The sequence below is a fragment of the Pterocles gutturalis genome, unplaced genomic scaffold (assembly GCF_000699245.1).
Source record: "Pterocles gutturalis isolate BGI_N339 unplaced genomic scaffold, ASM69924v1 scaffold21594, whole genome shotgun sequence".
NCBI lineage: Eukaryota > Metazoa > Chordata > Aves > Pterocliformes > Pteroclidae > Pterocles > Pterocles gutturalis.
The window spans coordinates 130,328-146,113 of NW_010131197.1; the positions used below are offsets into that span (position 1 = coordinate 130,328).

The 15,786-nt window shown below is 36.8% G+C and overlaps 1 protein-coding gene across 1 annotated transcript in view; it reads right to left on the bottom strand.

Moving 5' to 3' along the window:
• SUCLG2 (succinate-CoA ligase, GDP-forming, beta subunit) overlaps positions 1-13,124 on the bottom strand; it is a 107,384-nt gene extending 94,260 nt beyond the window's left edge. The window contains exons 1-2 of the mRNA XM_010080534.1: positions 12,909-13,124; positions 1,845-1,986 (exon numbers count right to left, since the gene is read on the bottom strand). Of these exons, the coding sequence (XP_010078836.1) occupies positions 1,845-1,986; positions 12,909-13,124 (358 nt within the window). The remainder of the gene's footprint in view (positions 1-1,844; positions 1,987-12,908) is intronic.
• Positions 13,125-15,786: the final 2,662 nt, after the last annotated feature.

Sequence of the window (15,786 nt, forward strand, 5' to 3'; positions counted from 1 at the left end):
TAGTTTTCAAAGCGCATGTTATAAGTACAATGACGGTGCACTATTAGAATATCACAGGGATGTTGTTCATTATTTAGTGGATCAATGGAGTGTCAATCATTTCAACATGAAATAGCTTCCACATTGTAAACCACAATTCTTTAATGCCCAGTAACGCAGCATGGCTGAATACAACTAGATAAAATAAAGAAAGGTACCACTGACTTATAATTTTTGAAGTGTTAATAAGCAAACCCAGTTAAAATACATACAATTTACCTGATATAGTTTAATTAGCAAATGCTTTCAGATTTTACTTTTGATTATTTAAATTTCAACACAGTTCTTTTAAACAGACCAATATTTCTGTGATTTGCAAAGCAAGCAAGCTACAGAAGTTATTTAAAATAAATCTGGCATCATAAACCAGAAGAGGTTCACTGCCTTTAATGAAGTAATTTATTTCTCCAAATAGTTATATAGAGATCGAGACTAGTAATAGTTATTGGATAGACCAATACGAGTTCAATCATGAAGGGGAGAGTTTAAGTGCTGTAAGATTTGTGAAAAACCTGCCACAGCCTCAGTTAACATTTCTTGATTTTCTCAGACATCCAGACACAAGGAAACCCTCCAAATTCATGAGCACTGCTTTGTGTCAGCATTTTTCATTTTGCACTGTCAAATGACCATAAAAGTTGCATTTAACGTTTTTGTTTCAAGTATATTTTCAAATATACTCATTGTCACAAAAAGGTTTTGATTACTGAAAAAATGTATCACCTTAATAAAGTTATAGAGATTTATCAAGCCATCGAGGTCTGATGAGACCTTTGCTACGGGTAAGTTGTGTTAATTTACTTTCCAGTGTGCAACTGAAATGCATTAAAACTAAGTGGTTTGTGCACTATGTAAAACAAACCAAAAACCTTTCCTGTTACTACACCATTAGAATAAAATAATGTCTATCCTCTGGCATTTTGATGTGTGACATATTAACAAAAGCTAAATGAAAACAGGAAAACTAAGCAAACTACTATTAAAAGTACAAAATTTCTTTCAGAGTTACAATTAGGTTACAAACTTACTTCATCACATTTCCCTTTGAGAGAAAAGGTATAACTTAAATTGATTTCAGACCCACATTATCACCTTATTTTCATCATACTAAAAAGAGGATGTTGTTAGAGAAGCAAAATGAAGTTCCCAAAGCATGGTCTGCTCTCCCAGCCACTGTCAAGTCCTTTTGTGATGGTGTCATGGTTTAACCCTAACCGGCAATGAGCCCCACACAGCTGCTCTCTCACTCCCCGCCCCCAGCGGGATGGGGGAGAGAATAGGAATAGTAAAAGTGAGAAAACTCATGTGTTGAGATAAAGACAGTTTAATAGGCAAACTATGTGTTGTGTCCAAGTTGTTTCTGGATACCTTTTAAAATGGAGCGCCCACAACCTTTTTCTTCCTTTGCTTTTTAATAGAGCATATTTTTGTTTGAAAACAACTTTTTACACAAGTTCATTTACTTCAGTTCCTTAAATTATACCAAGCATACAACAACAAATCATTTTCTTCAACAACCATTCATGATGTTATTCTGAATTATACAAAATTACATAAATAATGTTAATTAAAGACTTCAGGTTACATGCTGCATACAAGACATTTTAGAAATAAAGTTCTAAAGAAATATCACTGTTATAAACTTGTTCACATATGAAATTAAGCATATATTTATGGTCTGGATAATATATCAAACCTTTTCAATAAGCATCAATTTGAAGATTGTGTACAACTTATTACAAAGCAATTTATTTTCCAGATTGCTATCTGGTGAAGCATATTCTTCCCATTATCAGTCAACTTACTTAGTCTTTGAGCAGCCTCCAGGGCATCATTTGCAGAATCAGCTACAAAGAATCTCTGAACTGTAACCCCATGGTCTGCCATTAGTTTTTTGCTTTGGTACTCCTGCAGGTTCAGCCATCGTCTAGGGGTTAATTGAACAGCCTAGAAAAATGAGAGGGGAAAATAACATAATGCTCATTAAGAACAGTTCATGAGACTGCCCACTGAGCTCTTCCACCTTAGGGTTATCTCCAACCAGCAGTTAAACAGCACTATTTCAGAGAAAAGGTAAAATACGTATTGATTTACTTAAGTGCCTTTTCTTAACATTTGTGCATCCAAAGTACTCTGAAAGCTACAGACATTTTTTAAAAGCCACACAAGGCTCACTGGGTGACCCTGGCTAGACAAAATTCTTTGCATTTAATATCAATGCAGACTGGCAAACTTGGCTTGAACTCTGAAGTCTATTTATGTTTTTATCTTATCCTGTGGTATAGAAATATTAACACACTTACCTTAAAACAAATGAATTGTTTCATACTAAATATCCTTATTTCCACTAAATTCCATATAATTCTTGCCTATCAAATTATTTCTACTGATTCTATGCATTTATTGCAGCATACCTGAGAAGAAAAACAACTGATGTGGAATTAGCATCATCTTGTAGGAAACTATATACTGATATATATTTTTTTCAGTGGTCTGTTATATATGTTTAGTTGGTTGCACTTCCAAGTATATTTTGTTGAGGACGTTAGTACAACTACATCAGCCAAACAAGGCCAACAACAGTTGGCAAAGTATTTACCTTCCATTCTCAACATGCAAGTTTGGATGCCTGCGTGTGCATATATATCCATATATATCATAGATACACAGACATGGCAACCTTGCACACACACACAAATATCACATTTGCTCGTCTTGGCAGTAACCACTGAGTACAGACACTGTAAAAGTCACGGGATCATTACTGAATGATTTTAAGAAAGGACACATTCTCCACACAGGATACACTGCTACAGACAAAAGCAATAATTAAGGAGCTGTCACTGACTCCTAGTACTGGTATAATGGCAAAAGTGGCACTGGCTCCTGGCAAAGGTATAATCCCATCCTGTGCCAGCAAAAGATGCTCTTCCCACATGGAGAGATGAACTGTTCTACTAGCAGACAGCCCACAAACAATTCTTGGTTTCTCCTGAAGTAAGGAGCACAGTATGCAATCCAGCACTATATATTTAGTTATGTTAGACAAAGAGGATTATTTACTGTACTAATACTTTGATCTCTAAAAGCATGATAAGAAATATTATCCTAATTCAACTTTATACTGAAAACAAAAAACCTCCATGCTAAAATCTTTCAATAATACATACCCTTTTGACTACTAGAATTTTAAATGCTGCAATGGATCAAAAGCAAACCTTCATCGGTTCCTGCTTGCTTTGAAAAGCTGCACAAGACTGATGCATAAAGAAATTACAAAAACCATCTTTTACAGTATGTACCCACATGCTTTCTCTAAAAGTGACTCCCACTGAACTTAAACACTTACAAATAGCTCAGAATGACACATTTTAAATTCTTTTAACTGTAACCTAGTTAATACATTTCAGAAGAATAAAGTGACATATTGTCAGTATGCTCTACGGCTATCTCTAATTCTAGGCATCATACAGGCACCTGAGTATGTGCTATATTCCTCCATGTTATTCCGAGATAACATGTTGTTACATTTATGCAATGCTTTCAAATGTAGGGTCAAAATTTAAAGTCACTTTCACAACTGTTGACATTTCATTTGCTTTCCTATTATAACTTATCAGTTAGGCTCTAACAGCTATTACTTCATGATCATTTCCACAAAGGGATTAACACTAGCAGCCAAGAGGGACCCTGAAGTTCAATTCTAGCCTCCTATAAAAAAAGGCCAGAGAATTTCAACCAAAAGCTCAACCACGAGCTCATAGTTTCTATCAAGCTACAGAAGTGCTTTTTGCGTGACTGGTGAAAATGACAGCTTTATCCCTGACAATCATTAACCTTCTCTCTGTCATTGTTTCTCTAAAGACTACCTCATAATAAGTATATCATCATTATTAGTAGTATATCATCATTATTAGTAGTATAATGAAGACAGAGTACATCACTACTGATACATGCATATAATCTATTCACATACACACAGTGAAGAGAAGCATCACCTGCATCTGCACAGGCAGACAGGAGTCTACTAACATGTTATCTGACCACTACCATAAGACTAAAATACACTTCTAAAAGCTCACCCCCCCCCCCCCCAGCCTCCCCCCCCCCCCCCCCCCAGCTGTCATCAGTAGCGAAAGAACATCCCAACAGCAATGAGAAACCGACTGCATTAGCAGAAGGAGGGAGGGGAGGAAGGAGGAAAAACCAATACACATCTGCATCCAACCTAACTGGCTTTCCGGCATTCTGCTTGAGTTAAAAGTTGTATCTGATGTGTGCGCTCCCTCCTTAACGCCCAGAGCTACAGCAGGAGAACAGCCACAAGGACATTTCTCAATCCATTTCTCTTGAGCAACAAGAGTATTTACCAATCTGACTTTCAGGGTTCAGAAAAATAAGCTCACACCTTTGGTTAAAGCAGATTGACTTATACCAAAATAAACAAAACCATCAATTCTAATTTAAATCTGAAAGGAAGAAACCTTGATTTAAACAATCAATTATAATCCAAATCTGTATCTGTACTTTCCAGAAGAAAGGTTAATTTGCCTCAGCTTGAAGTTGATTTGAAACAAAGAATAAGTCTATGCTAAGTTTGACAGCACTTTTTTTTCCTCTATTATATATTTATAAATCTTACAGATACAGTTCTTTATTTTTATGTTATGTAATTTTGTGTATACTAGGAGCCAAAAGATTAGAGAAATACGTCAAGCTGCTCTTGGATAGAATTAAATAAATATAGGGAAAAAAAATGTTAACATTGATGTATTAAATAAAAGGCTGAGTTAAAAGTTTTACTAAGATTTCTCTTATACATATGTTTACTTACAATCTATTTTTCTCTTATGCTTAAGCGTGTCTATTTACAACTAACTGGTTTAGATAAAGATTTCTACAGGTCAGTAATACAGCTGATAACATTTTGGTCCCTAGGTTTATAAATTAAGAACACTTCTTCAAAACAGCATTTACTCATCATTTAGAAAAACAAATCAGTTTCACATGTAGGTGTTACTAAGCTGATCTAAATCAAATAAACAAAAGGAAAATATTCAAACTATCTTATTCTGGGGCAGACTTTTGTTGCTGCTGCTTGACAAAAGTCTCTTTCACCACAACTTGATTTCAAATTTTGTTTGGGTAGGAATTAAATAGGTAAGGAATTTGCAATGCAGCACAGTGTGTCAACTGACATCTCCGCTGTTAGTTCAAACCAGCAAGGCTTAAGTAATAAAACCTTTTAAGGACTCTTAAATAATGTGGACTGCAAAAGGCCACTACCTAATAAAGGCCACCGGTGATAACTCACAACATGTGACAGATACAGAACAGAGCTGAGAGCAAGAAAAGCAGTCAAAGCTCCATTTCCATTTGTTTGATGAAGAAGGGTCACCTTCAGTGCCACCCATCTGCTGTGCCTCACTCCAGCGCTAACTCAGCTCCAGCCTAGTTAATGAATAAAGCAAGCCTAACCGCTCCAACGGGAACCTGCAATGAGCTCTGTTCCCAACCGCCCTCCTGGCACGTTACAAAAGCTTTTGGCATATATCAGTTTTACAACTTGAAAATTAACTTAAAACATTCCACAGGGATGCTCCAAATCATTGCTGAGCTGTTAAAAATCATATTACATATACACACAGTGCATATATACATAAGCATATAGACATAGGTCTGTTCTTTTATAAAAATTATCAGTTAAGAGATTATGAGAATATTTCCTTCATAAATTATGAACCAGACAGGTCTCAGGAACACAGGAAGGAAATAAGAGAATTATTCATTTGAAAGAACTATCAAAGCAGTCCTAAGGATGACAAAACAAAGATGTGGCCAAGAACTGCTGGCATAGAAAAGCAAAGCCTACCAACTTGAGTTTAGGAAGCACCTACATTTTTTTCCTCTCCTGTATTATACAATTCTAAGGGAGACCATCTTGCTGAGTGCCAACTGAAGACTTTCAATCGAGACTTTCCACAGAAGACAAACTCCTGGTTGTGAATGAACTACTCAATAAAATGAGTTAGTACAGCCTACCACTGTACACAGGAGTACAATATATTTAAGAAACCAACTGTGACAAAGCCTGTCTTAGAAGCTCTGAAGAGCAAGGAACATGAAAAACTTGCTTTAAAGCACTTGCAGTATACACACCATATGCCTTGAGAAGAGCAGGCAAAATAAAGCAGTTACAAGAGATGAAATAAAGCAAAAGCTTTGAATCTGTGAAGATGACTACTCTTTTCAAGACCATCTTGAAAAATCAAAACAGTTGCAAACATATGCATTTTAGGCCTAAGGCACCAAAAAAGTGACCATAAGATGTTAGACATGCGAGTAAACAGATGATTCCCTAAATTAATTCCCAATTCAAAGTTGTTTCACTTGCAATAAATATATGTCTGAACGACCTAAAAGGGACAACAATAATCAATTAGTACAAGAATCTTGAAAAAGCCTTGCCAGATGAGTTCCCAACCCTTTCAAATATATTTATACCAAGCATTCACAAGAATTTGAGATTAGCTTCAAATAGCGTAAATTTCTTGGGTATCAGAAATTTTCATGCATCCTACAGATAAATATACACCTGAGACTGACTGTAACAGTGCTACTGCACAAATGTACAGCCTTAAGACAGCCTAGACAGGAGTCTACCAAGCTTTGAAAGAAAGCTATTTCCCATAACTAGTCTTCTACAGGCAGACATAACCTCTCCCTTCCCCTTGAGACTTATTAGGAAGACACTTTAACATGACACAGAATACAACTCCAGCGACGCTCACCTTTGTATTATTTATTTTCCCATTCTGCAGCTCTACTCTTGTCAACAATTTAATTGCTCTCAGCAGCATTAAACAGCACTGATAGATTCACCAGCCCAGTCCTGTGTCTCATGAAAGACAGACTGCAGAATTACATTGTAAATTACCACCAGAAAAAATAATTTCAAACTGAAAGAGGGCAGGGGGAAGCAAGTAAAAGGGAAGCTAAAGCACAAGAAAGCAGAGGCTACCTTCTAAGAATTTCTGTTCGTTATTAATTCTCACCACCTTCTATTCCCAGCTTATGCTCTGCTTCAATACTTTTATCTCTTCTCCCCACACACTAGTTGGAAAACCAAACTGGAAAACATTGTACATCTCTCAGATCTTTCCATGCAGCTTTGTCTGTGGTTGAAACACAGTATGCTCCCACAGTTTAAGATATAGCTGTGTTTCATCTGTTTCTTTATTGCAAAGTTGCATTTGAGCACAAGGATCACATTCTGTTATGCTAGCCTGTGAAGAAGAGCCTGGAAATAGTACGCGGAGTCTAGTAAAACCTGACTCCCTGTGTGATGTCTTATGTTTCATCTTCATAAGATGACAGCCAAGAACTAGAAAATTATCCACTGGTAGCATTTTTCTGTTACCCTTTAAGACATTTTTTCTAACAAAAAAAGTTTTGAAACATCTTACTAAACTTACACACATTCTCATTACTGTAAATACACCTTAGCCTTGAATATTTACTTCTGTCAAGCTCTGAACAGCCCAAAAAATGGCTGTAGGTTCAAATACATCTTTCTAAACTGTTTTGTAGTGGCATTTTACTTCTTAGCATGTCGGCTACTGTTTCTATAACAAAGAAAACCTTAAAATCACTCCAGTGAGCCTAAATGAAAATCCAGACAATATGTTTCCATGAAACAGAACAAAGAGAAACTCAAACTAAAGGATTTAGTCTTTTGAAAGCAAGTTCTTATTAAAAGGCTAAAATAAACATCACTTATGGCTCTGATGAAGACTTCCAACAGACCTTAAATAGCTACAAGAAAAAAAAATTGCTTTCATATGAGCTCTTTATGTGTATTGTGTATCGATATACACACGGTAGCTGACGAGTAGCTCTTATTTGAGATTCGGATATGCCAGATAAGTTGAAAGGGTGTTTTTTTCTTTATTTTAAATCACAAATAAGCTTTAAGAATAAATCAGTTCATAAAACTAAGAAAAACATCAGTACTCGTGAGTAATCATGTACATCCATGTTTTATATAATTTATTATTTACAATATAGTTTTAAAGAGGAATTAAATTCTTCCTAATAAGATATTTCTTAAGATTAAATTTCTAACATAAGTGCTTATCAAAGAGATTAATATATTTAAATAGGACTCTATTACAACTGATAATGTTTCCTTAGAGCCTGACAACAGCACCAGAAATCCCAAAACTCAAGTAAGTGGAACTCAACTGAACAGTAACATGAAGTGAGATGAAGGCAGAACTACTTAATCAAGTAGAAGTTTCACATTGGATTCTCTCCTGGTGGCTAGAATTATTTGGCATTCTCCAAAAACACAAAGTTGTACGCTTGGGGTTCACCTCTAATCTCCCTTCCTTTCTCCACTCCACGATTTTTGTTACCCGTCAGAATCACATTAATATGGACCAAAGGTCTATAGACAGGCAAGGATTTCAGAAAAATACTGTTAACAGTAATTGCATATTTTGTTCTCAAAAGCTTTCTGTTCGAAGTTATTTTTTTATATACCTAGATACCATGTTTGGTCCAAGTATGTATGCACAGTATCATTAAAATGAGTGGCATACCCATCAAGAAATCAAACATCTCTTCTTGACCATCTTAACAAGGCCAGGTGTTGCATCACTGTATCGGTAGTTTATTGACTGCTGCTAGAGAAAAAAATTGATTGTTCACATAACCTGCATAACCTCTTATTTCCCACCTTTGTTTTGTTTCATTTTTTAATATAAAATGCTAAGTGTTCTGCAAATAATGTATTTGGAGAGTATTTGCATTAGATTCTTCCACTACTCTCCGTTTGCCAATTCTTGAGCTGACCCATGGTAAAAAAAATAATTTGCATTATTTGAATAGTATGGGCTAAATAATAATATAGTTTAATGGGAGTGGAACTACAAGTACATTTTATAGCAGGAATCAACTTCAATATACATTTTTTTAAAAAAAGATTTAGAAAACACTGCAACAAAGAGGCTTCTTTGTCCTTTTATATATATGCAGCATTAACTACTCTGATGTGCAACATCTTTCAGATGACCCAGGAGGTATCTTTTGAGTGCTTGCTTTTGAAAAAAGAAAACTTTCACACATTAAACAGGAGAAACGCTCCCAACGTGTTCACCAAGAAGTTTGCAAATTGCATGTTAACTACCTCAGGAAAACTCTGCTCAGAAATAAATGTTCCATCCGACCACAAAACAAAAGCAGCATCAGTAAATGCAAGATTCATCAAACCAGACTACCGATTATTTCTTATCTGAACTTACATGCTCAGTACTACTCAGTATAATGTTTCCTCATGCTCTGGCCTCCCTGATAAAACCTCTAAGGCTGACTCCAGGACTGATGATTTTGCATAAACACTGCTGTATACCATGTATGCAGCAGGTACTGAGAGATGTCACACTGGAGCAGGTAAGATAAGCAGACAAGATAAGCAGACAAGCTTTAATAAACAAACAAGCAGAAACCACCACGATGACATGCATGCATGTGAAAAAATCAGTGGCTTTTTGAAGCCAAACCAGCTCATAGCAGAACCGTACACGCAGCTGTGTCAGTAGAACAACTGAAGCTTGTGACAGGAACATTTTCAGCCAGCCGTGTTACCAACTGCTGTAACTTTGCACTTACCCTTCAACTCGATAAGCTACTACTACAAGATAGCATTCTTCCAAAAAGCACAATGAAAGTAAAATCATTTTTGAAACTATCAACAAGGGCTGGAGCACAGTGTTTGCAGGCAGATCCCACTACCTACCTGTAGAATTCTAACTGTTAAGCACCACATATTTTTTGTTAAACATGAATGAACCACTCTCTTCTGTAACAAGTGTATGAAGAAACTGTCAAAAAGAAGAACTTGAAAGGTCAAGTTTGACAAACAACTGAAGATTCAAATTATAATCTCTATTACAACCAAGACCTTTTGGTCTTAAGAAAATTATTTCAAAAAAAATTTGCGCCATTTCATACCTAATTCCACATGGAACTACCTTGGCTAAGCATCCACAACTAAGTATTGCACCATATCAAGTTCTGGGATCATGTTTAGACAATTTAAAAAAAAAAAAAAAAAAAACCACACCCTAACCTTAAACACTTATTTTCTCTTAGGAACTAAGAGAACTGTAAATACTTATTTTCTCTTAGGAACTTCAGGTCAAATCTGTACTTTTGGAAAATGACAAATAATTCTAGCTGGCAGAAGAGAATCCAGTAATAACCATCACTATTAAAGAAAACAACACCACCACCACCACAACCACCACTAAGTAAATTTCTGGGATAACTGAACAACCCTTGACACAGCTATATCATTTCAGCAGCTCTACTGTTTACATTAACCCAGCCTAATGCATTTTATTGCATGACTGTTGAAAGGAAGACACTTTAGTGACATCCAACATTCCCTTTTCATTCACAGTATGAATAGAAGCCAGTATGAAACAAAGACAGATCTCTTCAAAGCAACCAACAGCAAAGCTGATCAAATGAACGTATACTCATTTCTTCCCCCTCTGCTACTCCACTGAAGTAATGTAGCTAACTGTGCTACTACTGGCTATCCTGTGACAGTATAAAACAGCTCTACTAACATCAACTATCTCTGCATTAATGCAAATTCTATGTCAAATGTATATAATATCAAGTTTTATAAGTATGGATTATATTGTAATGGTTATACTGGAAACAAGTCACTGGGGGAGAAAAACTGTGGTGTCTATGGAGGGGTATTTTAGATGGATTCTGTGTCCAAAATAAAAAGGAAATGTGTTTAGCGCATCTTATCTAAAATAAAAGCATCTAGCAAAAAAAAAAAAAAAAATCTATTTGCTTACCCAACACATTCTACAGCATTCCAGTTTATTCAATTTGTGCACTCTGACCTGTAATATAATTCCAAGTGGATATGAAAGAAAACAGATACACAAAGATGACAGTAATGAAACAGCATACCATTCACCAACGTAAGAAATAAACCTTTATTATATTTATTGTCATACAGCTACTGTAATTGACAAAGTTGTAGCAAAAGTTCCTATCAAAAAGGAACCACCAGAAACACAACTAAATGGCACACCTTCATACAAACCACCTCAGGTACAGGTACATAAGTTCATATACTTGAAATGTACCACATAAGCCATGGAAACAAACTAAAACACTTATTTTGGTTTGTTGTCTCTCCAAGGATGACTAACGCCACACACCTATGGGTATATTGTGAAAAATAGGACAGCAAATGTCCCTCCCCTGTTGGCCACCACAAGTCAATAATTTTAATTTTCCAAAGCAGGAGTTAGCATCCAGACTATCCTATTAAAAAGCCACAGAGGAAACCATCTTCCATCAATATCCCAAATTGTTCACTTTAGACTGGATACAACATGGCAGTGAGGTCCCTTTGGTATCAGCAGAGACCATCAGCTTCAGCCAACACTGCACATTTTGATCAAAGTCTCAATCTAGACTTCTGTGATATATTTATAAGGGATAAAACTGATTCTGTCTTCAATATTTTCCTGACAAAAACAGAGTTTCCATACTTTTGTCCACAGCAGTTAGGAATTGTTCATTTCTTACAGTTTGTATCAAAACAGTGTAAACAATCTTGACCTTAAATATCAGCATTTGATCTTAAAATCTTCCACAGTTACAGCTGAAGACCTTTTAAGAGTTAAGTTCCATTATGTATTCCTATAAATGGGAACGCATTTTAATGCAATTAAGACAGAGGCAACACACAACAAATTCTAATTAACAGTTATAGGCCTTTTAATTCCAGATTTATTACTTAGAATACACCACACAAGACATCTTGAGCAGTAAAATGCAGTATGTCTCAGAGAAAAAAAAAAAATAATCACACTTCCCAGCTCTTTAAAGGCTACGACATTTTGATCAATAAACTGTAGGGGCAATTTACTGTTTTATACCACTGAACCATATACTCACTTTTCAGAATGAGTGAGATCTGTCACTGCAATTGTTAAGGTTTATGTAACTCTCAACTTCAAATAAAATTTAAAAAAAACCCCATGAAATATGACACTATATTGTTGTTTACTAAAGCTAGACAGCCTGTTCTGCTGGATAATTATTACTACTCCTAGCAGCTATATGACTCTTTGAAACAAGACGCCTGTGTTAAATAACTAAATTACTCTCTTCATATGTGGAAAAAAAAAAACAAAAAAACAAAAAAAAACTGGGGGCTTGGTTATAAAAGGAGCACTCAGTTGATACTGAGATTTCTACCGTCAAATTGTTTACAAAAAATGAGACTCAGACAAACAGTTGAGAGGATGGCCAAGAGCTTGAAAAGGGTAAGCTTTAAGTACACACACGTCAACAATTTCAAAAGAGTGAAACAGGAAGCTGTTTCTGCTCAGAAGTCTGCATTACTGAAAATCTAAACATTATGTTGAGCAAGCAAATCTTGACAGCAAAGCCCAAAGTTAAATCCTGTTCTGGAAAATCTTTGCCCAGCATTGCCTTAATATTGTTTTTCAATTACCCAAACAAGCTTATTTAAAACCGAGCATTCTGAAACCTCTGAAAACACTAATCCACCCCTACGTCATGCTTAGACTGAAGAAGTGTATCAGCTCAAGCCATAGGCAGTTTAGTGACATTTAAACAGCAGCACACTCAAGCAATCGACCAATTGCTCACCTCGTGCTTCTGCAATCCAGGAGAACTTGCGCTGTGTCACACCTGTCTGCCTCACGCGGTCTTCCAACCAAAGCTGACAGCAGCTTAGACTTCACCGTCACCCTCCCATACATTGCTGACATACCCTCACACAGTTAAAGAGCCCCTCTAACAGCCAAGTGCTTTCTATTACTTGAAACCAAGAAGCCACTGTACTGGCAGAAGTCACTGCTGCAGGGCTGTGCTTCACCATTTCTGCCCAGACCACCCGGAGGCAAACTGCCACCACGGCTCCCCGGTTGCTCGCTCCTACGCTCTCCCTCGTGTCCCTCAGCCTGAAGCAGAGCTAACCCAGCAGAAAGCTTCTTTTCCTGGCCATCTAATTCCATGACCCAACCCACCAGAGGATGAGGTGAAGATGAGAGCCAGTGCAGGAGACACACCAGCCATGCAGCGGTGAGGGCAGGACCACCCCTTCTGCCACCAGCCTGCCCTTACCCCGGGGTAGCAGGGACACCGGACTGCACAGCCTCATGCAAACCAAGCTAACAACATGCTCACAACTGAACTGCACATTTCCTTCTGAAGCAACTACCTAATTCACTGCAATTCATTGTAGAGAACAGTAACACTCCAGAGAAGGTATAGTTCAGAAGTCTACAGTTTAAAAACAGTCAAAGGATTTTTTTTTTCTTATACTAGGTGTTTGTGTCACCATTTTAATCCTAGTTCATGCAATCTAAACAAGTGCTTAGTTAAATCTTCCCCTGAAGACTTCCACATAGTTCAAGGAAAAGCCAATTTCTCTTGTCATGTTGTAAGGTTCTTTTAATAGGAGCCACTGCACAACAGAGATAGGAAGGCAGGAATCACAGTGCATCACAGCAGGAAACATCAAGACGGTTACAAACATCAAAGAAATAAAAAGAAGAGCTTTCTTGAATGAGTAACATGTCAATTTCAGAAAAGGAAGCTAACTGAAAAGCAAAAGAAGGTATATTTAGTTATCTCATCCTTTTCAGTTAAGAGAAACTACCTTCCATTGCCAGGTAGCAGCGATTGTTCTAATGCAATGTCATAAAGCAAGGATATAAACACCTACCTGCAGACAACAAAGCCTGCTAAGAACTAATAAATGCCAATTGACATCACTTGTCTGTTAAGAAAGAGGCAGTCACCAATTACCAACAGAATGAGAATTTGTTTAACGATTATGTTAATTTACTGAACTCTTACTAGACAGATATACAGGCAGTATTGATGAGTTCCATAAGGCATTATAAAGCACAGCTGAACTGTTTAAAAACAAAGCCAGAACATATTGTACACTATTTAAGAGAGTCATAAAAGCCTGGTAGTGAGTGAATCCTCAGGATCCTCTCTGAAAAAAGCACAAGTTTTCAGAACTGTATGGATCTGAAATCCTGCTGCCGCAGTAGAAAACTTCCCATCGATGTGCACGGGAGCTTGGACCCCAGGATTCCAACCCTCCTGAACACAGGTGAGAGATCACGCACATCTGGCACACGAAGTGTCTGCGCTTTGTAAACCTTGCAGAGGCACATGCCGGATTGGGCATGTGTTAACGTACATCTGCTCTAAAAGGTAGAGACTGTTTGAGAAACTGTGTCCGAGATGATACATCAGCTCCACTGAGCTCACCAGGGCAGAGGCTGAAGGACTCAGGTTAGGGATGCTGAAGAACACGGTACATCGCATTGTCCAGACCACCACCTATTGTACCTTGTTGTTGTTGTTGCTACTAATAAAGTCTAACCTATCTACAGGAGTAGTGTAGTAAAAGATTGTCCATCTGCAGATTTAGTGCAGTGTAATGTGGCCCTGAAAACAACAAGCAACTATTAAACCTTCAATGCATAATTTCTCTTTGCTCGTGTTAGGGCTGTGTCTAGTTTCTCTTTTTTATATCTTAAAGATTTTAAGTTCCTAAATTAAGAAGGAAATAGAAAATGGCTTTTCAATCAAGAAAAGAATGACTATAAGCACTATCTGTTAATTTGTAATCATTTGTTCATACACAATTTAAATAAGAAACAATGCTACTTTCTCCTTTAAATTCCAGGTCTTGCCAAAGGAGTTTTATTTCAACAATATCATAGACATTAACAGCAATTGATATCAAATAAACACCTATAAAATACTCTCGAAATGATGTGGCCATATAAGCCATGCTTCTGCTTTTTAAGGAGAAAACACAAAGTCAGACCCAAGAGACTGCAGCAGGGTGCACATTTAGTAAGAGTAAGAAGGTTTGACATTTACGTGTAATACAGGACAGTTCAAAGTAGCAAGATCCTGCAGAAACCATTTAGAAAAAGAAGTTTTGGCCTCAACCTGAACAGCCTACCCTGAATGTTAAAATTAACCTTGGAGAATGAACGATTTATTTAAAGAAATAAGCCTACCAGATTTGACCCCCAAGTCAAGTCATGAATCAAACTCCCTCACTTTCCCCTGATTTCCTCACTAAAGTGGGTGAACCTTCCCAAAACTCACTTACTAGCTGAACTACCAACTTTGCAAAGTAATTGCATCTAAAAATACACAACTCTATTTGAGCTTTTCAAATGCCATCATAACTAGGGGGACTGAACATTTCGTTCACTAACCACTACCTCAAAATTAATTTATTAATAAATATGTAAAACACTCATGAGGATTTACCTCTTCCACCTGTATACCAACATTCCTTGCGACTAAAAACATATTTAACTGTAATGACATATTAATCAATAAGCTGTTTGGAAACATATAATGATACTTCAACATCCCCCTTTATTTTTGATTCAGCATTTTCTTTCCTGTCTCAATGATGGAATTCCTCGACCAGGAAGGAGGAACGTCAGGAGCGTGTCCATCAGTTCTGAACTGGCTGAATGCTGCCAAGGCTTTCTTAGTTTTATTTATCTCTTTCATTAAAACCCACCTTCTAAATCTTTCCACAGTGGCTCCAACAAAAAAACAGCATAATTTTGCCTGGCTTTAATAGATGTCACAGAAACAGAAGCATACTCCAGAAGACTGAATCAA